At 41.6% G+C, this 23,619-nt stretch overlaps 1 protein-coding gene across 1 annotated transcript in view; it reads left to right on the top strand.

Annotated features, from left to right (window-relative positions):
* The window catches only part of NOA1 (nitric oxide associated 1), a 30,441-nt gene extending 9,802 nt beyond the window's left edge, over positions 1-20,639 (top strand). The window contains exons 4-8 of the mRNA XM_077814830.1: positions 520-716; positions 7,698-7,829; positions 10,795-10,911; positions 13,015-13,132; positions 13,520-20,639. Of these exons, the coding sequence (XP_077670956.1) occupies positions 520-716; positions 7,698-7,829; positions 10,795-10,911; positions 13,015-13,132; positions 13,520-13,734 (779 nt within the window). The 3' untranslated portion in view covers positions 13,735-20,639. The remainder of the gene's footprint in view (positions 1-519; positions 717-7,697; positions 7,830-10,794; positions 10,912-13,014; positions 13,133-13,519) is intronic.
* The last annotated feature ends 2,980 nt before the right edge of the window (positions 20,640-23,619 follow it).

Here is a 23,619-nt window from a genome sequence, read left to right as displayed (position 1 = left end):
GACTGAAATTGCCACAAATCAAGGGCCTTATGCTGCAAAGATGCACATGCTTACATTTATACAAGCAGTTCCATCCAAGTCAATACTCTCACAAGTAGAGTTAAGCACATGTATAAGTGTTTGAAAGATCAAGGTCTTAAATATATATATAAAAAAGTCTAATTTACAAAGTGTTTTGTGCAATGCCTAGAACAATGGGAACATGATTGGGGTCCTTAGGGTTATTGTAATACAATAATAATAATAGCACATTATAGCGGGTCCATGATCTGGGGGACTGCTAATAGCACTGGATTTCTCGTTTTTTGTTGGACAAGAAGGAAAATTAAAATACAGAAACATAAGTCACTTTTTAACATCCTGACTTTTGAGCATTTAAATTTGTAAGCATAAATCACATTTATATTACTTTATCATGTGTTTTTTATTTATTTTTCGGTTGTAAGGAAGAAAAATTTCCAGTTGAAGAAAATGTAAAGTAACATAAATTATTAAAAATACTTTTCTTTTTTAATGTAGGAAGAGTTGGAAGAACATTTCAACAACAGAAGTCAAAAGCTGTCATTGACTTTGATCCTGATGAGCTCTCTTTTAACATGGAAGAGGAGCCTGTCTTTTCATCTGACAAGCCTAAAGAGAGAGTGGAATTTACACACAATGAACTGAAAGATGCTCGCTGGTTTTTTGACACGCCGGGGATTGTAAAAGAAAATTGTGTAGGTGCTCTGTCTGTCTGCATTTGAGAAGATAGGTATTTGGGAGAGGGAGTACTGTCTTAGTTAACTGTCAGTGCAGGAAAAGAGATTTTTGATATCCTTATGAAATAAGACTCTAGCATCCAGGTAATCATTTACTGCCACCCAGTGTATCAGAGTATTGTGTAATAAGTAGAGCTGAGCGAATAATGGATTTTATTTTACCTTTTTTTTTTTGTTCGGCGCTGAACCAAAATTTGTTGGGGGGGAAGAAGCCATTTTGAATCTCGTTTTATTCAAAAAATTTTATTGAATCAAAAAACTTTACATAAATTTGTTTCTAATTGACTGAAGTGTTTTGGTCAACTTGAAACAAATTTTTTCTAGTTTTTCAATTCAGTCATTTTTAGGGGGTTTTCACTCATTTTGAAATGGTCAAAATGAACTTTTTTAACTTTTTTGATATTTTTTTTCTTTTTTCAGCCAAAACTATTCATCAAATTCAATCTGAATTTGCAAATTGTTTTAGAGCCTCTAAAACTGCATTGTTTAGGATAAATTTCTGTTTCCCCAAAATAATTTGCCCACTTTTAGTACTAAGGCCTGTTTTATATAGCAAAATTTATCACGCTGGGTGGTTTGCTGTAGCTAGTAGTGCCATAACCACCTTACAACATGGGTATTTACCAATGGAGATTGAACCAAGCGCTATTTATAAGCATGTTAGTGAACTTTTTACAGACCAGTTTTTTGTAGATGAGCCCTGAATATGTCTCTCTGTAGTAGTACATTTCTGTAGGAGGAATGAATGGCTTGGAGTATTAAAAACAGGATCTGGTGGCAGGATATAGGATTATATCTTTAGGTCTGGTTTTGAGTGAGAATCAGATCACAAGAGACTTGTCTGTTCTAAAAAAAATTATATTGGTTTAACTGAATTGATTTAAAATCCATCTAGTAAAACCAGTGCAACCCCCTAATGTATAACCATTGCTTAAATAAGTTTGCTTTGCATTGGTCGTTTACCAAATAGAGCTAATCCCATTTAAATCTACATTGGGTTTTATTTAACTAGATCAATTTTTAAATAGATTTTAATGTTTAAACAGATACGATTTTTAGTGTAAGAGTACCTAGGACTGAGACTTTCAAAGCTGCTTAAAGGGTTTGAATGATAAATTCATGGTAATAAGAAGTCCAAATTCCCTAGATGGATTTTAAAATTTTGGCCTTAAAATTAATAGAGCCACTGGAAATATGATCTGTAGAAATCCTGCACAGTTACATGGACTTAGGATCTGTCTATGGTGTGACAGGGTCAGGCCAGGTGGCTACAGGAGAGTGATGGAAGGCAGATATATTAGCCCCAGGTTAAGCAGGTCCCCTTTCCATGGGTAAGGAAACAGGGGCGGTTCCAGAACAATCAGGAACTTGCTGGAACCAATTAAGACAGACAGGCTAATTAGGACACCTGGAGCCAATTAAGAAGCTGCTAGAATCAGTTAAGACAGTCAGGCTAATCAGGGCACCTGGTTTAAAAAGGACCTCACTAGTGAGAGAGCGTGCTGCTGGAGGACTGAGGAGTACAAATGCTATCTGGCATCAGGAAGAAGGTCCTGTGGTGAGAAGGTGTTGGGAGGAGGCCATGGGGAAGTAGCCCAAGGAGTTGTAGCTGTCACACAGGTGTTACACGAAACACTGTAGACAGCTGTGATCCACAGGCCTCTGGCTGGAACCCGGAGTAGAGGGCGGGCCCGGGTTCCCCCCATCTCCCCAACTCCCTATTGGATACAGGAGGAGTTGACCTGGACTGTGGGTCCCACCAGAGGGGAAGGTCCCTGGCCTGTCCCCCGACTCACTGGGTGGACCAGCAGAGACGGCGGGGATTGTTCTCCTTCCTTTTCCCCATGCTGGCCAGTGATGAGGTTAGCCGAATGAACGGCAAGTTTGAGCTACTAGCAAAAAGTGGCCAAACTGAGGGCTGCCGTGAATCTCTGAGGCGAGCAAATCCGCCAATAAGTGCAGGACCCACCAAGGCAGAGGAGGAACTTTGTCACAATGGATATAACTGTTTTCTACAGAATTGAAGTTAACCTTTTTTAAAAAAAAAATTAGTAGTAGTAGTTTGACTTTCTACCCGCATATTTTGTACCAGTAGAATTCTTTTGGTTAGAGGGATAATAATTATTTTTTTACCAAAGTAGTTAAACCAGTACAAACCCTAGTGTAGTCACAGCTATATCAATAGAAAGGAGTCTTATACTGTTATAGCTTACTCCCCAACATATAGGGGAATGAGTGTTACTGGACTAAGCACCTTTATACCAAGATAACTACAGCCACACTAGGCAGCTAGTACTGCTTTAACTATACCACTATAATTAAAGTGACAGGTTTCAGAGTAACAGCCGTGTTAGTCTGTATTCGCAAAAAGAAAAGGAGTACTTGTGCCACCTTAGAGACTAACCAATTTATTTGAGCATGAGCTTTCGTGAGCCACAGCTCACTTCATCAGATGCATCAGCTGTGGCTCATGCTCAAATAAATTGGTTAGTCTCTAAGGTGCCACAAGAACTCCTTTTCTTTTTATAATTAAAGTGGTTCAACTTCTGTGTAGAGACACAGCCTAATTGTGACGATAGTCTTTCAAATAATGTTAGACTGGCTGATCCAAAAAACTTGAGAGGTGTGAACTGCCCCATTCATCTCAGTAGCATCCTCAGTCAGACTTCAAAATGATTGCCCTGTTGAGATGTATAAAGGAGCTCACACCTTATTATTACTCTCAGCTTCAGTCAGGCTCCAGGACTGTAATAACTTGAATAGGCATCTCCTGCCTCAGCCATCTCAACAGGGTAAATATTCTGACACCTACTGCAGATTTACTGTTAACATCAATTTCACTGCTGGTCAGTTTAGTATATACATCTAGCTCAATCACAAATTATGGGCTTGATGCTGGAATTTTATACAGGAGCTCAGAATAGATGGTTACAATGCTTCCTTCTGGCCTTAATATCTTTTAATTGAGTAGAAGCACCTAGCTAATGTGTGTGGTTTGGATTCACTTGAAACGATGTTTGATATGAGTAAGTTTTATAGACACAAATGATTAATTGTACTGCATCTAGCACAATGGGGACTCGATCATGATTCAGGCCTCAGGAAGTTAGTTAATAATGGCACACAAAATACTACATTGAAAGAGTGTTAGCGTTGCAAAGTCAACCATTCAAAAGTTTGGAAATGCTAGATTTAAGATTGCCCATGTAAACTTAATCCAGTCCCCTGGTGCGTATGCATTATAAACTGTTTTTTAATTACATGATCACACTTCTGTCCACAGGACCCCGCCTTATTCAGCATGTAAATTGGATGGTGCTCAATGAATGAGCAGCTTTTCAATTTTCATTTTACCTTTGATGAATAACGTGTGGCCCCAGGCACACTATACCAATCCTGCTCTGAAGACAGGATTATTAATTATGTCATGGGCCTTTTCGTCTTGCTCCTATAGTATCTGACTACTTCAACAAACATAAATTAATCTTCACAATGCCCCTGTGACATGATGGGGGGGCATTATTCTAATTTTACAGAAGGGAGAACTGAGAGACAGAGACATTAACATGAAAAATACACACTAAGTGGGATCCTCACTTTGAGATATCTAGGACCTGACTTTTCAGAGAACTTAGGGCTTGGCTATACTTACATTTTATAGCGCTCTAACTTGCTGGCTCAGGGGGGTGAAAAATCACCCCCCTGAGCACAGCAAGTCAGAGCACTTTAAAGCACTAGTGTAAACAGGCTCGGAGTGCTGGGAGACACGCTCCCAGCGCTCGGAGCTAATCCCCTCGTGGAGGTGGATTACCAGGAGCGCTGGGAGAGCTCTCTCAGGCGCGTGACCACACCCGCACTTCAAGGCATTGCCACAGGAGCGCTTTGAAGTTTCCAGGGTAGCCATGCCCTTAGTATTTTGTCGCACTTTATATGTTGGGAGAACAGTTGCAGATGTGACCATTCAGCACACCTGGAAATCAGACACCAGTAGTCTCACATTGGGCACCCAGAACATGAACCTACAGGTTTAGTGACCCCCTGTGAAAAGTTTGGATTAAATGACTTGCCCAGTATCTCATAGGACCTGTGTGCCCAAGACGGGGAGAAAATCCGTTCTCCAGGGTGCTGTTCAGCTGCCGAAGCTATGACACCATCCTTACTCTTTCTGTAGTCCATTGCCTCATGCACCTTCCAACTTCTGCAACATATGAGGCAGGGGTCCTACAGACAACAGCTTCCTTCACTACACAGCTGTGATCATCCCTAACCACCGGGATGATCCTGTGCACTAAATGAGTCAGGGGTCCTGTGGAAAAACTAGTATGTGATCACGTGATTCAATATTGCATCACAGTGCATAGGTACAGGGGAGTCAAATTAAGGCTACATGAGCAATCTAAATTCTGACATTTCTTAATTTTTGAGTACTTGACTTAGCAACCTTAACATTCTTTTAATATAGTTCTTGTGTGTGATCTCCTAGGTTTTTAATATCAAACTGGGGGGGTGGGGGGCGGGAATGTCTATCATGTGGAACCCTATTGGCTCCCATGTAGTTCATCAGCAGGGTTCAGACCTTTAGTGCTACAGCACAGACGTCTGTGACTTGAGCTAATGAAGTAATTGATAGATGATGACACCCTACTACTGCTATGTGCAGCATTTACAAGAGCAGGGGATGAGACATGTTTTTCCAGTAGGACTCGCAACTATTTGCTGACAGCAGAGGAACATGGAGACTCAGAAATCCTAGATTATTATATCTATATTATATATAGATATAATGTATATATATATTACACTTCCAAGAGAAGTGTGCTTTAGTGGTTATAGACTCTTCTGTCTCTGACCTAGCCCCTCGCCTCTCTGCATCCAGTCATGCTGACTGGGCCTCCTCATTACTGCCAGGGTGCCAGCAGCAGGAGCATTGGGAGCACAGAAGAATCTCTCAGCTCTCAGTTCCAGCACCACAGTGGCCCCTGGCTGTCAGGAATTGAATGAGCATAGAAAGTGAATGGACTTGTGTTCAGTAACTTCCTATAGATATTTCTAATTTTGATTAAGCTTGGAGTGCCTGTGACGTGGGGAGGTATGAGACATGCCAAAGTTCGGATAGAATTTCCTCTTGTCACGCTGTTCTTTTTGGCTGGAGAGGAGGAGGGTTGTCTGGGCACCAATTTTGGGGTGGGGAGCAGGAATTTTCAGTCTTTGCTTTCTGTACATTTTTGTGAGGGTTAGCTGATGTAGATAGATTTGCCAGTAGGCTAGTTCACTCTATGAATTATTAAAGATGTTCAGTTTTATAAGGGAGCAAGAGAAAACACCTAAACTTCTAGAAACAGAAACAAAGGGTTTTCGATAACTGTCAAATTTAGCACTAGGTATTATCTAATACTCTGGAATATTATCTGCGGAGCTTGCAGTCTAGAAGGCTCCTACTATTTCAGAACTGTTGCAAAAGTTGCCAAGATTTTCAGACTAAAGTTGGCTCCATCTACACTACAGGAAGAGTGTGTAGAGACCCAGTCACACCATAGTAGTTGCTGACAAAACGGTTCTGTCTTTTAATGTAGAGTCAAGACCTAACCATGTTGCCACACTGTGGTACACACTTGAATGTTAGTGAGGCTGTGGCATGATTAGGTGCATGGTTATAAGAGTATGGTTCTGTTTGTGCTGAAAATTCCAAGTGTGTGAGAAAGGGATGCTGTCAATATGGAATCTAGTCAGTGCTTTAAAGTTAAAAGTAATGTTGGGTACTGCACCTGGGCCTGGATCCCACTGCCACATTTTGTGCTTTTCCAGTCACTTTTTTCTCTTTTTAACATTTTTTTTTCTCTCTCTACTGTTCCTGTGTGCGAAAGACCCACACAGACCGGGGAAGCTGACTGTGCGGGGTTGGTGGGGAGGTGAAACTGACTGCACACATAGTCTCATTAAATGTACAAAGTATGCCGGAAAGTACCTTTCAGTTATAGTCACCATAAGCATTACTTATAACAATAGTGGGAAAAACATTTCAGGCAGAGGTTTATTTTTTAAGCTGGAGTCTCTCGCTGTGCCTGGCCCATCAGACACAGTAGTTCCTGCTTTTTAAGTTGGAACTCTATTGCACGTAAACCTATGCCGAGGAGCTAATCTCTCAGTTACATTTCCAGAGAATTTATTCTCAAAGTATTTTTCGCTGGTAGAGATGGGGACAAGAGATCTCTGAAGTCAGTTTAAAACGATTTACAGTTTTATAGCAGAAAGCTTGCTAATACCTGAAATAGCCTCCTTGAACCCAGAATCGCCGTAACGCTAACTGTAAGAAATATTGATCCAAAATTCTGTTTAACGTACCTTGAACTGCTGGCACATTAAGCTTAACAAAATCTGCTGTGGTAGAGCAGGAAACAATTGGCTGATTATTATTAGTGGCTTCATAATAAAAGTGATAAAGAGTAATTCCTGAGTGGAGACAGTGAGAGTTCCACACAATGCAATGTGTTTTTACTCTGGGGATTTCAATCTCATTTCAGGTTGTTCCACAAATAAATAGTATTTGTGTGGAAGCATAGCAGGAACCATCCGCAATCTTCGATGTAACACAAAGTAGCAGTAAGCTGATTCTGTGAACATTGCAGAGGACAAATTGGCTTGAGCTCTTTAGACTGTAAAGCCTTAGACTCATATTGTTAGTTTGGAGTGTCCATGTTACAAGCCACTTTAAGTCACTATGTGTGAATTGTTAAAAAAGATGAGCACTTTCTTGCCGTGGCTGAACTGAATATGCAGTCCTACTTGTCTGTAATTTCTGTATGAGATCATTTGAGACAGATGTTCTCCATTCAAGTATATTTGGTCATCTTTCTTTTTCCCCATAAAGCAAGAGCATTGGTTTCATCATTTTTGTAAAGGCATCCAAAATGAGTTATGGTCATACAATTTGCTTTTCAGGTTTTAAATCTTCTAACAGAGAAAGAAGTAAAGCTTGTCTTGCCAACACATGCCATTGTTCCACGGACCTTTGTACTTAAGCCTGGAATGGTTTTGTTTCTAGGTGCTTTGGGACGCATAGACTATCTGCAGGTAAGGGAGAGTGGATTTTGTAATGTTCTGTGAATAAGATCTTGTTTGTGCTTTGTAGTGTTATAACAAGTTACAAAACACCTTCACCAGCAGGCTGTTTGTGTAGCTTTCTTCACCATTTCTTTGGTAGCTGCTGCGCTTAAGATTTCCACTAATGAAACACAAACCTTGTTGTGTAAAGTAAAAAATGCTTTAGAAAAAGGCTGTGCCATATGATAGCCCAAAGTGAAGATTTCTGTACCGTAGAGGAGCACCTTGCAGCATGCTCCAAAGAGGTCCTGAGTTTTGTTCTAAATGAAATCGGAGAATTGCTTTGGGACTGACATGTCACTAAAAGAACAAGGGTACAAATTCTTGCAAGGTGGCTAACAGTGCTAGCATGTAGCCAAAATGAATCAACTTTAAAGGGACACTGTCCAGTGGTTACATGAAAGAGCTACATAGGTAGGGAAATTGATTAAGGGCATTTCTGCTTTTCCTTCGACATTTATAAGAATTGCTTAATCAAGGGAGAAGGGAAAGATGATGACACCAAACACTATTCAATGAACAAAGTAGAAAAAATAAACTGGAAAAATACTGTCCTTTGCTAATCCTTTTCACTCACAGCAGTTCTAGGTAAAACCTCCTTCATATAGACGTGTGATTGTTACTGGGATGATTTCCCTTAAAGTTATTTCTGTTAGATGGTGGTTCAGTCATGTTAAATACTTGTGCTAATTCCCCTTAGTGATGCTTTGCTTCATTTTGAAAAGAAAGGCTATTAGAACAGGGCAAGGAGTGAGCTTTTTCAAAAGTTATTGTAGAAATAAATTTGATTAGTGTTTCCTCCAGGTTTAAAGAAATATCTAATAGTAAAGGGCAGAGCAGATGGGTGTATGTGTCTGGGGTCCATTCTCCCCTTTCTACACTTGCATTATTAATGAAAGTTTTATTTATTCCATTTCTAAAATGCAGCTGTCGATGCCCATCCAGTGCTCTGCATGCCTATCACATAAATAAAGAATAAAAAAACCCACCAAGGACTGCCCATAAATAGATCCACCTCAGCCAACCCCTCCTCAACAGCCTTAGGCAAGGTCTACACTAGAGCGCTTTGCCTGTATAACTATACCAGTATACTATCCAGGCAAAGCGCTCCTTGTGTGGGTGTGGCATATACAGGCAAAACTGAATTTTTGCTGATATAGCCTATTCTAGGACCCACCATCCGCACCCCGAGTGAAATAAACTATGTTGGTAAAGGCACAGTTTTGCTGGTATAAGTGCATCTGCGCTAGGGGCTTTTGCCAGCACAGCTATGTCAATCACAAATCTTTACACCCTTGATCAACATATCTGTGCTGGCAAAAGTGTGTAGTGTAGCGCTGGGCTTGTGGGGAGAGTTGTATGCATGTATCAGCAGGAGACTAGATTCCTTGGTTTGGATTTGATGTAATCCTCTTTTTCCACTGCAGTTTGGATGTACAATTCATTTTGGTAATTTTCATGCTTAAATTTGATATGAGGGTATTATTATTTAGAAGTGTGTGTGTGTGTGTGTGTGTATATATATTTATATTTAAATCTGGTTCTTACACCTGTAGTCAGATTCGTTTCATATACAATGGTCACAGGGAAGCAGGGAAGAAATTGCATCTTATTTAGTCTTTGTAGAATTCTAGGTACCCCAAAGCAGAGTCTGGTAAACAAGAGGGGTCTGGGAAATGGTCTGAGAGGATCAGCTGGGCAGGAGAAGTCTGTCACACCATCCAGAAATTAGCCTGCCAGTTTTGTTCACATTGGCAGTACTTTCAGTATTGTGAACTAAGCTAGGGTAAAGATACACATTCTGTAACATTTGACTATCATTTTATTTGCATGACTTGAGTGGAGGATTGTTTTGTTTTTGTTTGTTTGTTTGTTTAAGTGCCATTCCAATTATCCAAATTCCTTTTCTCTGAAAATCCTAGTTATCCATATCCACAGTGTGTCCCCCATGTAGCCATATGTTAGTTAATAGCACTTCCATTTATCTGAACACATAGTTAGAATCATAGACTTTAAGGTGAGAAGGGACCATTATGATCGTCTAGTCTGACCTCCTGCACAACACAGGCCAGGGAATCTCACCCACCAACTCCTGTAACAAACCCCTAACTTATGTCTGAGCTATTGAAGTCCTCAAATCGTGGTTTAAAGACTTCAAGGTGCAGAGAATCCTCCAGCAACTGACCCATGCCCCACTCTGCAGAGAAAGGCGAAAAACCCACAGGGCCTCTGCCAGTCTGCCCTGGAGGAAAATTCCTTCCCGACCCCAAATATGGCGATCAACTAAACCATGAGCATGTGGTCAAGACTCACCAGCAAGACACCCAGGAAAGAATTCTCTGTAGTAACTCAGATCCCACCCCATCTAATATCCCATCACAGGCCATTGGGCTTATCTACCACAAATAGTCGAAGATCAGTTAATTGCCAAAATTAGGCTATCCGATCATATCATCTCCTCCATAAACTTATCAAGCTTAGTCTTGAAGCCAGATATGTCTTTTGCCCCCACTGCTTCCCTTGGAAGGCTGTTCCAGAACTTCACTCCTCTGATGGTTAGAAACCTTATCCAAGCCATTCAGATAAATGTGAGTGCACTGTATTTGTATTAATGTAGCATGGAAGTATTGTGCTGTGATTGCAGAAGTTCTAGAATCAGGAAGGTTCAGGGCTTGCTTTAGGACTAGAAGCTTTGAGGTGGCACAGCTGTTGTATTTTTGTATTGGACGCTCACTCCATTATTTGGAGAGAAGTCATTGTTTATCATAGAAACAATACAGATGCATTTCAAAGACTAAGACCCTGCCTATCTAGGTGAGAGAGAAGCGTGTAATGGAACTGCTTTTAAACAGAAGATGTGGGAAGGGTTGACAGTAACTTGTAAATATCTTTACAGCATTGAGTTTGTTTAACAATCACCTCTCATTAATTTTAGGGAGCAAAATCCTCCTGGTTTTCTGTTGTGGCTTCTAACCTGTTGCCAGTCCATGTTACTACCCTGGAGAAAGCAGATGGCATCTATCAGAAGCATGCTGGAAAAACATTACTGAAGGTAAGAGGACAGCTTGACACCTTCTATACCGTGTTCTGGTATGTGTAAGGAGTAAGGTCATGTGATCTCTTTTGTAGCTCAGCAGGCATCTGTTACTGGTTTCCCTATGCTTGACTCGACAGAGGCTTTGTTAAGTCCATGCTAGAACTCTATGCATTGTCTTGTCAGTGATTCTTCCCCTTTCTGGGAAAACCAAATAAAAGAGTATATGCATTATTCCTCCCCTGACTGTGGGAAACAGATACAAGAATGAAAATCTTAATGCTAGTCACAACACACATTTGTCCTGTTTAGAATTAAACTAATTCATCAAGAGAACTCCCTCTGTGCATGGACAGAAGAACATGGCATGGGCAGAGCTTAGGACTTTAGTCTGGGGCTTTGGGAGACCTGGGTCACATTCCCTGCTCTGCTTGTGTACAAGGGACCATATTCGTACATTAGACAGACAGTCTTGGAGGTAGGGATATAACTTTTTTTTTTTTTCCAGAAGCACACAAATTACTACTGAGCAGTCTTCATTAAAGTTAAAAAATGGCTGGTGAGGTTTAGGCTTATACTTGCCAAGGCATCATATTCTGGCTCAGGGAGAAAGCCGCTCTTTCTGCAGCACTGATGAGACAACATCTGGAATACTGTGTTCTGAGCTAGGTGCACTGATGCCAGAAAGACATGGACAAATTGGAGCTACTCAGGCAGGAGTTCAGAGACAAGCAACAAAAACTGAATGTCTGCTATGGAAAGATATAAATTGGCAAAACACAAAGGGAGAGAAATATAAAAGGCAGAGGGGTCAGGGACTACAAATAGGAGCAACAAGGTGGAATTAAGAAATAGAAATACTGTACCTGGAAGTGATGTAAATCCCATCATTTGGGACTTCTGAACCTAGATAGGGGAGAGATCAGAAAAAAACATTGTATGGAATTGTCCTGGGGATGGACTAGATTACTGAGACATTACTTGTAGCTTTGTTCTTCAAAGATTTCAAATTGACACCTAGTTCCATAGCCCTTCTGTGGCAAGACTTACATGTTTTTTAATATATTTACATTTTATTTTGTATATCTTGTTTGATAGTGTAATTTGAAGTGCTTTTAGACTAAAATACATTCTGATGCATGGCATAGAAATATTTGTTTTTTTAAAAAGCAATACTCTCATGATTTAGGCTTTATCTAGAAAGGTGTGGAGTTGGCACATTGGTTAATGTGCTGTGTAAAACATTCAGAAGTCTAGCATAGACAAGCTGTGTATACTTTAACATATATTAGCTGATTAAGTTAAAAGTCTGTGTTGCCCCCCTCTCCACTTCCCCCTGATTTGCCTCAACCAGATGTGTTAATACTATAGCCTTGCCATTTCAACACTAGGATTTTAAAATGTGTTAGCTATCATGTTTTTAAAATGCATATTTTTGTCTTCCTGTAAGCAGGGCCTCTGTGTATATGTATGCGTATCTCGATGTTTTTTAACTTGTTTCCTTGGCAATACCACTAAAACTGAAACACTCTCTCTCTAGTAAATATTCAGGATCCCCATACTACATGGTACATTTTCCACTATCTGAAGCAGTTATAAGCTCTCTCTTCTGGTATTGATCTTCACTTGCAAAGCAACAGTGCAACTCACTGCTCATGCTGAATTCACTTCATGAATTATTGCGCCATTTACAAAAATAAATGTTTCAGAGATTGACCAATAGACATACGTTTTTGTTCTTTTGTAGTAATTAGTAACTTCGACTATTTCATTGAACTAGCTTGGAACTGAATCCTGACACTTACCCAAATAGGACAGTCTCTGATACTGTAATAGCTACTTTGTCGCATCTCTGAGGCACGTTCATTTGATATCTAAGTGAAATCTGTGTCACCTTGACATTTGTTTCAACAAACTGTCCCTTAACTGTACAAAAGCTATTTTTAATAGAAGTGTTATGCGAGAGCAGATACTCTTTAAATTTCTCCAGCGTTTGAGTCAGTTAGAATAGAAAAAGTTAAGTTGCTGCATTTCACTTTGTAACTTGTTCTGTAACTTGAGAAGTTTAAAGATGTCTTTCTTGTTAGCTTTTAAACCCTTTCTCCTGTATTTTATTGTTAGGTTCCCATGGGGGGTGAAGAGCGAATGAAAGAATTCCCACCGCTTATTCCTCAGGAAATTACGCTGGAAGGAATTGGCACCCTTGAGGCAGTGGCTGACATAAAGTTGTCCTCTGCTGGTAATTCTGCATTTCCTCCTCCACATGCAGGGAATCCACTTCTGCCGTGCACCCTTGTTCTTGGTTGTAATTTCATAATGGGTGCATCATGTGACTTGCAAAGGTCTTCTGACTAGGAAAGGTGACACAGTGTCGACCAAAATGCCTGCTGCCTTGTATGTCATTATGAACAGTTGTTCTCTACTTTGGGGGTAGATGTTCAAAAGTGCTTGGCACCCAGTATCTTCCATTCTTCATCTAAATGGGATGCTGAATCTGTGTGAAAATCAAACCCTTTGACTTATTTAAATTGGTGTCCCTTTCCATTTTTTACATTTGATATGGTTGATTCCCATTTTGTTTGAAAGAGGTTGTAACTAACTGGATTCTGTTCTAATATCTGCGCAGGTTGGGTTGCAATAACAGCTCACTTGGAAGACAAACTACAGCTGCGAGCCTATAGCCCTGAAGGGACAACACTGATGATACGTAAACCTCCTCTGTTGCCACATATCGTTGTCATCAAAGGGACCCGCATCAGAGGAAGTGTGTCCTATAGAACTAAAAAGCCACCTCCCCTAGTGGAGAACTTAAAGGCAAATAGAAAAAATAAACAAATTTAAAAAAGGGAATCTAAAATTTAAGAAGCACAGGAGCTGGAAAGCCCTTGTACATATGTGTTGCTTACAGACAATTATGAAAACAATTATTCATTGAACTCTGTAGAAAACATTCATTTTGATTTTAAGACTGGCTTCTGTAAAACATGTTTGAAAGACCTTCCAAATGCAGGTTTGAAGTTTGTATCAGCCTACTGCATAGTGCAGCTCATAGGATCATGTGATTTTCACTCTACTTCCCATTAACAGATGGCCTGTCTCATTCAGACTCTTTAGTTCTGCATTCAACAGACAGATTTGGCATCACTTCACATTATTGCTGTTTCTCCTACAGTGGGTGGAGTAAGGCTGCCATCAGGATGGGAGGGTAATCTCAGTTACAGCAGGAGGGAGGGCTTTAGTGAAGCTGTCAGAACATGTACATCTTTCTGGTTGCTACCAATATTTGGACAGGAGACACATTGCTTGTTTTTTGGCTTTTTGCATGAAATTAGTGATAAAGATTTCAGAAAGAAGCCCCTAGAGTCCATCCTACTAGGTCTCTTTGCAATAATGTAAAACTTTACAGATAAGCAAACGACACCCAGGGGACCACTGTGTATAGCTGAAGGGAGGAAATCAGACTTGTGCCTCAACTGAGAGCTCCAGCAAAACGTCCCCATGCTGTGACTAGCCCTAAATGTACAGTCATCTGTCTCTTCATCATGACAACTGTGACAGGTTGGACCCCTTGGGAAGCCACCTGATGTGCTGAGATACCACTGAGTCTACCTGTTCTGTCAGCATGGGCCCCCTTTAACGTGTCCTGCTAAGCCAGGCTCTTAAAACCTCCTCTAACACACACACACAGGCAGGGCCACACCAGCTGCAGATCAGCTCTGGGAAGACTCAGCTTCAGGGATTTGCTGTAATGTCATTTATAGGTGTTTTTGGAAAGTTCTGGGTTTCTGTTCCCAGGTTGCCAGAAAATATTTTGGTGTGTAGCATTGTGTACATAATGCAGATGTCAATATTTTTTAAAGTCTAGGTGTCTTGGCATTTAGCCACCAATGCCATGAGGCGGTGTGCCTCGGTTTCCCCTTCCTCACAGCAGTCGAGATCAGTTATGTTTTCTCCACTATGCCAAGCTCTAAGCCTGTCCACAGGTACTAGCTGAGAAGCAGTATTCTCATAGGACTTTCTTGTTACCACTCCTAGTCTGTACCAAAGATTTTTCCAAAAATCATGCATCTTACACATTTTTAAAGTATTTACCACCAGTATCAAATTCTTTGTCTTAACCCCCAGTGTGTGTAGTAAGAGACATAAAGTTACCAGCACATTCATGACAGAGAGGTGCTTCCGAGTATGATTATCATACCACGCCTTCTCTCTAAACATATCAGTTTGTTCAGCATTTATTGTATTTCTCATCCTCTCTGTAGAGGTTCTTTCTTTGGGTATGTGTTGGGGGTTTTGACAAGGAAAGAGTGTAAGGAGACCTTGTATGTTACTGGCCCACTCCCTGTGGAGTTGCATTTCCTCCCCAGGGTTAAACCCATGTGTTGTTCACCCCCATCACTCACTGTCTGATGCTTAGCTGTGGGGAGGGGTTTACCTGCCCAGGAAGTGGCTGTCTCCACCCCTTCATCAGATGGATCATTAGCATGTTCACAGACATCAAAATGCTTGGAAGAACCCTCCCTCCTCCTCCCCCTCCCCTGCTGCCTTAAAGAGTCAGTTAGTTTTCACAAGTACAGCAAGAAAAATATTTTGAAAAAGTGGGTCCTGGATTGGGGTGCCCTCCATCACCTCTCGCTGTTCCCACGAGGTCAGCTGTATGGCTGCTCCCCTCAGAGAGGTCAGATACACAGTTCCCCCTTAAAACTTGAGCAACAGATGAGGTGTCTGGGATTACAGATGCAGATCCAGCAAATTTCCCCTGGGCAAACCCTTCTCTGCAATGAGTGGGGAGACACTCCTGTACTCCCCCCACATTCCTTCTGAACCTCTTTCTCTGGGCCCCCCCGCCAAGGCATACACCCTGTGCTCCCTGGAGAGCAATCTGTCCCCTGTTGAGCTGTGAGCTCACAGCTAGCAGCCATGACAGACCCTTCATTGGCAAGCCCTGTACCCTCCTCTGTCTTGGAATTGGGCTGGCCTCCAGTTACAGAGCCCATGGAATCTTCACCCCTTGCAGCGGTTTCTTGGATCGTATCTTCCCCCTCTAAGGCTTCCTCCAGGACACATCTCCATATGCATCCTAGAGCAGGATTTTTCTCTTGCTTAACTGCAACTTCCTGGCAGCTAGCAACCTGGACAGTCTCCCTACCATCAGGCAAAACACTCCCATCCCCTGAGGGAACAGTCACTGCACTGGAGCTGGTTCTACCCACCCCCACCCCTTGTGGCAACTTGATTTGCAGGGCAGTAGAGGAATTAAAGAGACTCATTTCCTCAGCAGTTTCTGTAGCTTTGCTCCTTCCCACGGGGTTCCAGCACAAGATTTCTCCTCACTGCTGACAGACCCCTGGACAGCCTGAGCCACATTGAAAAAGTCGTTACCCAAAATAATTTGTGTTGGGTTATGAGAAACTGCAGCCTGGTTAACTCAGCTTGCAAATCCCCAGCTTCCATGTGCACTTTAGCCAAAGGCATAAGGATTTGGGGGGAGGGATATCTCAGTGGTTTGAGCATTGGCCTGCTAAACCCAGGTTTGTGAGTTCAGTCCTTGAGGGGGCCATTTAGGGATCTGGGGCAAAATTGGGGATTGGTCTTGCTTTGAGCAGGGGCTTGGACTAGATGACCTCCTGAAGTCCCTTCCAACCCTATGATTCTATGATTTTGTGACCCCTATTAACAGAAGCTCTGCCATCTGTCCTGGCAGTATGTCTGTCTCCTGAACCAGGTCTCTCTCCTGACCACAGAGATTTCTGCACCAGTATCTCTCCACGCAGGGAGCTCCTTGCCATTTACTCTGACAGCCTTCATGTGCTTACTGCCTGGCTGTGCAGTGGCAACCTTTACAAATCCTGTGTGATAAGTGGCAATTGCCTGAGGTGTGTCTGTGTTCTGGGTCACAGCATTTCCATGACTTGCCTGCTGCCAGTTCCCACTCAGCACAGGGCATTGTGGAATTACAATGATAGCACCTTCTGGGCTCCACTGCTTTCACAAGAGATTTGGGCTTTCACAAGAGATTTGGGACGACTGGAGGAGTGAACTTGGGGAGGTGAGTGTCCAGCCTCCCTCCATCCTCCTTCTTCCCAGGGTTGAAACAGGGTCTTTGCTTCTCACCAAACTTAAAACCCTCTGCCTGTGATTTATTCCTACTAGGTGCTTGAGATTGCTCAAATTTATCTGCAAAAATTGCAAGTTCATTGACCGTTTCCACCTTCTTATCCCATAAATCATCACTAGACATATTCAGGAACTGTTCCTGAGCAATCAAATCACACGTTCCTTCAAAGCTTGTAATACCTTTTCTCCTCACCCACATATCCAGTAAATCTCTCATTTGGTTCACATAAACCACAGTACTTAATCCAGCCCCTCTCTTAAGGCTTCTAAATTTTACTCTATAAATTTCAGGTGTAATCTGAAACTGTTTCAAAACCAAATCCTTAAATTTACCATAATGGAAGCACCACCCATGAGCATCTTATTGAGTATGTCCAGAGCTCTCCCAGTCAATTTTGCATTAAAGTGGTCATGTTTTGATCATCAGAAATCGCTTGGAGCATACACAGTCCCTCAAAGGTGATGAAATATTCAGCAATGTCACCAGATTCATTTTATGGTGGATACAACTGCTCCCACTTGTGGATTTTTGGAGAGGTGGAGTCCCTGGTGTGGGGTTCTGTCTCCTCCACTCCATTACAGCCAGGTCATGCTTCATTTCTTTGTGTCTCAGTTCCATGGCTTGCTTCTGGGCCTCAATTTCTTTGTCTTTCAATTCCAGGGCTTGCTTCTGGACTTCTGTTTCTTTGTCAGCCTCTGGCTGTCTCAGTTCCATGGCTCTCTCATGAGCTGCTTTCTGCTCATCAATTTCCATCTGCTTCAATTCTAGCTGTCTGTTATATTTTTTTATTTTCCTCTACCTGCAGCTCCAACTTCTTGGTAGATTCACTTTCACTCATTTTCATACTTTTCTGTTCCTACTTCTCTTGCCTGAAATAAGCAAACAGAAAATAACAAACCAATAACCACTTTGTCTGTTCTCTAGTCAGCACACTTAAAACTCACTTAAAATCACCACCAGGGCAATAAGCAGTGTACACTATCCTGCCCGACTACGCCACTGACGGGTTGGACCCCTTGGGAAGCCACCTGATGTGCTGAGATACCACTGAGTCTACCAGTTCTACCAGCATGGGCCCCCTTGCTGAGCCTGGCTCTTAAAACCTCCTCTAACACACACAGGCCGGGCCATACCCAGCTGCAGATCAGCTCTGGAAAGACTGAGTTTAAGGGACTTGCTCCAGCACTCAGATGTCCACCTCCCTTGGAGTGCAGACCCAAAGACATATTATGAAATTTGTTCCCTCCCTCAATGTGGGGACAGGTGTGCACACTTCTTGCCCCTCCCCCCAGCTAGAAATTACAGAAATGGATCAATAATTAACAAAACAAATTTTATTAATTATGAAAGGCAGATTTTAAGTGGTAAAAGGGGTAACAGAACAAAGCAGATTACTAACAAATGAAATCAAACACGCAAACTAAGCTAGTTTCACTAAAGAAATTGGTTACAAATAGTATTTCTCACCCTAGATATTGTTGCAGGCAGTTTCCAAAGTTTCTGTGGTTCAGAGTTCCAGTTATATTCCTTTTCAGACTGGACCCCTGTCTCAGTCTGGACTCCCACTTTGCCTTCCCTTTTGCAGTTTTTCTTCTTGGGCAGACAGGCCCTGGAGAGGAGGAGTCCTGTTTGCCTTCCTCCCCACCCTTAAATAGGATTTACATAAGGCGGGAATCCTTTGTTTCCCAAACTTGACCCCCTTACAGTGGAAAGTTACAAGAAGTCCCAGGTATGTTTTAGTATCAGGTCACAAGACCACCTGACTCTGTAGGATTACAGCATCCATGAGTCAGGGGCAGTATGGAGCATCCACAGGAAGGCCAAGCTTTTCACAGTCCATTGTTGTTGCTGATGGGCCATCTGCGCTGTCTGGCTTTTCCATGTTGTACCAGAAGTGTTAGCAGTGGGTGTCACCCAAAGTAGCATAGTTGAAATACAGAAACATAGTCGATATTCCTAACTTCGGATACAGAAATGATACAGGCATACAAATTGGATAATTGCATTCACTAAATCATAACCTTTCCAGTGAGAACTCACATGAGCCATTTTGCATAAAATACATCTCAGTTATGTCATATTCATATGCTGCTACTAGACAATTTAGCACCACTAATCTGCAGGAAATGGGCACTAGTTCAATCTTACCAATCATGAATTTATTCCAAACCAAAATGAATTGTGTAAAACTGGTTTTCACTTCACAAATAAGCTATTATACAAATACACAATATTTCATGCTATCAATGTAAGGAGAATGTGAAGCAAAGCTTTGAGAAGGCATTTCAACCACCACTGGATTAAAAAAAAAGTTCTCAGAATGAACAGCCTCTTTATTGGTCAGGCCTCAACAAGACTAGTCACAATAAAGCAGGCATGGAAACAGCCTCTGGCTCAATAAACTAGCTTAAAGTGGGAAACTGAAAAATGGGTTTGGCTGCATTCTGCTGTAAAAACTGAGTTATTAAAATGTAAAACAGACATGAAAAGTCCAGGAAAAAAAACTCAAATGGGGAAAGAGCAACAAACCTCCAACTAAACTATGGCGAAACAGAAGTGAAGTGAAGCCTGCTCGATGCTCCATTTCTGGCTACAGGCGGATAAGAAGGAACTGAGGGGGGGTTGCCCACGTAGCCTTCTATATTCTTGATATGGGGCATGAGGATGTGTAGGGTGCATGGCTGAAGAGGCACTGCTACCAAAAATCTCCTGTCAAAGGCAGGTGGGGGTGCATGTGCACCTGAAGTGGAACACCCATGGGGGGCACATCTCAAAGAACTCCAGCTACTGCACAAGGTGAGTAACCTCTCCTTTTACAACATTCCTCCAAGGCCGTAAGTCTGCTAACAATACAAACCAAATGATGAGCTTGTCCACATGCTGAAATAATAATTGTGAAATTTGTCGCTAATGTAAAGCTGGCCCATATCCAGCCTACCCTCCCAAGCCCAATGGGTATTTGCTAGTTTCGTTGTCCTATCTCAATATGATATGAAAAATATTTTGTGCAGCTAGTCCATTTGCTTCAAAAATGTAGCCTTACTTTACAACCATCAACAGTGAAATGATGCAGTGTATATTGGGAGTTCTTCTAAGGGGAAAGACTTGCTATCCAGCAAGTGGGCGTGCTGCAGATTGTGACCAAATTTGGTCCCCGTTCACTGAGTATTTGAAAATAAATTACCCAGAGCAAAAAGGAGACTCAAGATCATATCGTTGCTTAAGGGGAGTGGTTAAATGTTCAAAAGCACCTAAGTCCCATTGACTTTCAGTAAGACAAAGGCTCCTAAGTGACTTTTTTAGGGATTTAGGGACTTTTGAAGATTTTCCCTTGTATATACTGTCTCCAAAGACTAAGAAGTCGGTCTCAGCAGAGCTGTGTATTTTTGTAATAAAGGCAGGGTCTGTAGTATTTTTATTCCAGATTACAAATGGACTTTACAAGCAGGTATTTCTCTCCTCACATTTCAGTGTTTGAATGTTGGTTTTAAAAATTAAACAAGGAAAAAAGTTACATTCCTGACTATATATGTCAAACTTGGTATCCTGGTGGACTGCAGTGTGGAAGCAATTATGCCTGGAGAAAGTATGCAATGTCTTTTATGAGCCTTCTTGTGATTAAATTAAATTGAAATTGATGGCCTGCTCTGAAATTCTTCTTTCAGGCCGGGTTTTATGATTGTTTTACACTTGTGGCAGAGAATAAGAGGGGCAAGATAATGTTTCACATGTCTGTGTAGGCAATAGTTAACTTAATTCTACTGTAAAAGCCTGTTGGGAGCAGATAGGTTGACTCTGTCAAGAAAGAGTCATGGGGCATGGATTATGGGTGCTGAGCACTTTTGAAAATATGGCCTTAAATGCTTTCTTAATATTACCTTCCCCTATAAGCAATTATTCATAGCTGCCCCAGGGATGCCATGGGATTATGAATGGGAGAAGAGGTGGTTTTTGTAATTGTGAATGGAAGGAGAGGAGGGATGTCCATGAGACAGTCTCCCCACTAAAATGTGGTTTGACCTATCTGTTTGAGGCCAGTCCCATGGGAATGATTGAAAAACCTTGTGATAACACATCTTTGGCCCTCTGTAATGCACTCCTCTTGATACAAACCAGCACCCTATTGGCCACTTTTATGGCTGCTGCACAGTGTGCCAAGAATTTAGATCTACCACTGTAACTAGGTCCTTTCCTCCACTATCACTCACTGCTGTCCAGACTTTTAATTAACTTGAGTATTATCGCCATCTAAGCACATGCATAAGAAAAAGCTTTGGAAGTTAACATTAAAAAATGAAGCTGAGATTACCCCGAGATCTTAGCAAAAACCTGTTTATTGCTCGGGATGGAGAGTAAAACCCAAGGACATAAAGCTAAACTTCTAAAGAGGAGATTCAAACAAGATATTAGCAAGGGCTTTTTCACCTACAGGATTGCTGGCTTGGGTACAGTCTATTTAAGAAAGGAACACAGAAATAACCTGATGGGGCTTTTCCATATCTTATCTAGCCCAACCTCCCTAGGCCAGTAGGAATTTGTTTTGTGCAGTATTTTTCTATGAGACTTCTCTTTTAGGGTGAGATTTCAGATTATAACATACATTTCAGGTTATAGTGACCGAGAAGCATGGTTAGTCCTCCCAGGAGGAAGTGGATAGACTTGCTGGGTCTGCTATTGTCTTGAAGGAATGACTTTTATGACAAGTATAATTGCCAAGAAAATATGCTGACATTCTCTAACATATCTTTTGAGTTCTTTGTACTAAATACCTATACATCAGTCTGATGAAATCCTAAAGGCATCTCAATGTATGTTTGTAACTGATCCACAAATAATTCATTTTCTGGAGCACTAGTTAAGGAGAAAGACGAATGGCAGGAGTGCTACTGTGTATCAACTTGGACATCTAGAGCAGTGGTTCTCAATCTGGGGTACACGTACCCCTGAGAGTACGCAGAGTCTTCCAGGGGTACATCAACTCATCCAGATATTTGCCTAGTTTTACATAAAAAGCATTAGCAAAGTCAGTACAAACTAAAATGTCATAAAATTACTTGTTTATACTGCACTATATATATACACACACACACACACACTATACACTGAAATGTAAATACAATATTTATATTCCAATTTATTTTATAATCATAGAACATTCATAACCATACAGCTAAGGGTAGCCTAGAATTCCTCCTTACCTGTAAGGGGTTAAGAAGCTCAAATAACCTGGTTGGCACCTGACCAAAAAGACCAATGGGGAAAGAAGATACTTTCAAATCTGGGGCAGGGTGGGGGGATTGCTTCCCGAAAGAACACACAAACAAAGAGCACAAACAAAGCCGAGAAGCATCAGGTCAGAAAACTCCTCCTAAAATGAGTCTCAGTATTGCAAAAAGAGTAAGTAAATAAGGCAAGGCGCGTTAGATTATCTTTTGTTTTTAGCTTGAGAATTTTCCCTTTGCTAGAGGGAGGTTTATTCCTGTTTTTAGTAACTTTGAAACTAAGCCTAGAGGGAGCTCCTCTGTGTTTGTGAATCTTTTGTTACCCTGTAAAGTTATCTTCGATCCTGATTTTACAGAGGTGATTCTTTCACCTTTTCTTTCAATAAAATTCTTCTTTTAAGAACCTGATTGATTTTTCAGTATCCTATAGACCCAAGGCGTTGAGTCTGTGCTCACTTGGTAACCAACTGGTTAGGATATTATTCTCAAGCCTCCCCAGGAAAGGGGGTGAAGGAGTTTGGGGGGATATTTTAGGAAAACAGGAACTCCAAGTGGTCCTTTTCCTGAATCTTTGTCTAACTCACTTGGAGGTGGCAGCAGTACCCATCCAAGGACAAGGAAGGCTTTGTGCCTTGGGAAAGTTTTAACCTAAGCTGGTAGAAATTAGGGGGTCTTTCATGAGGTTCCCCACATCTGTACCCCAGAGTTCAGAGTGGGGAGGGAACCCTGACAGAGTAAATATAAGAAAGTAAGTGATTTGTCAGTAACAGTGTGTTGTGACACTTTTGTATTTTTATGTCTGATTTTTTAAGCAAGTAGTTTTTAGTGAGGTGAAACTTGGGGTACACAAGACAAATCAGACTCTTGAAAGGGGTACAGTAGTCTGAAAAGGTTGAGAGCCACTGGTCTAGAGAAACTAAACAGATAAATAAACCTTTTCTGCTGACCAGCAAATCAGATTATGCCTGACAGCACGATGCTAAAGGGGATTTTATTCAGTCCTTGGTAGCTTTACAGCTTTCAGCATGGCTCCGCTTCTAGTCCATGCAGTCCGTGAATAGCAGAGAAGACGAGGATGTGCCTGTGAATGGGAGGGTTCTTCAGACAGGGAAAATCCAGGGGTTCACACTGGGACTGTATTTGGAGAAATCGTTAGAACAAGGCTTACTGTGCGGCCCAAGGGAAGAACAATATTTCATCCAAGCATGGGGGATCTAGACACAACTGAGCTGGAACTGTTAGCCATAGTGGGTGAGACAAGATGGGATTCTCTGTCTAAAAGATGTGCTGTAGCTCAACCAGATGGGCTTGATGCAGGCATTGTTGTGTGAAATCCTCTGGCCTTGTGCTTTGCAGGAAGTCAGTGTAAAATCATCAGTCCTTTTG

The sequence above is a fragment of the Eretmochelys imbricata genome, chromosome 4 (genome assembly GCF_965152235.1).
Source record: "Eretmochelys imbricata isolate rEreImb1 chromosome 4, rEreImb1.hap1, whole genome shotgun sequence".
Classification (NCBI taxonomy): domain Eukaryota; kingdom Metazoa; phylum Chordata; order Testudines; family Cheloniidae; genus Eretmochelys; species Eretmochelys imbricata.
Note: the sequence above shows the minus strand (reverse complement) of the source record. Positions and strands in the feature narration are given on the sequence as shown.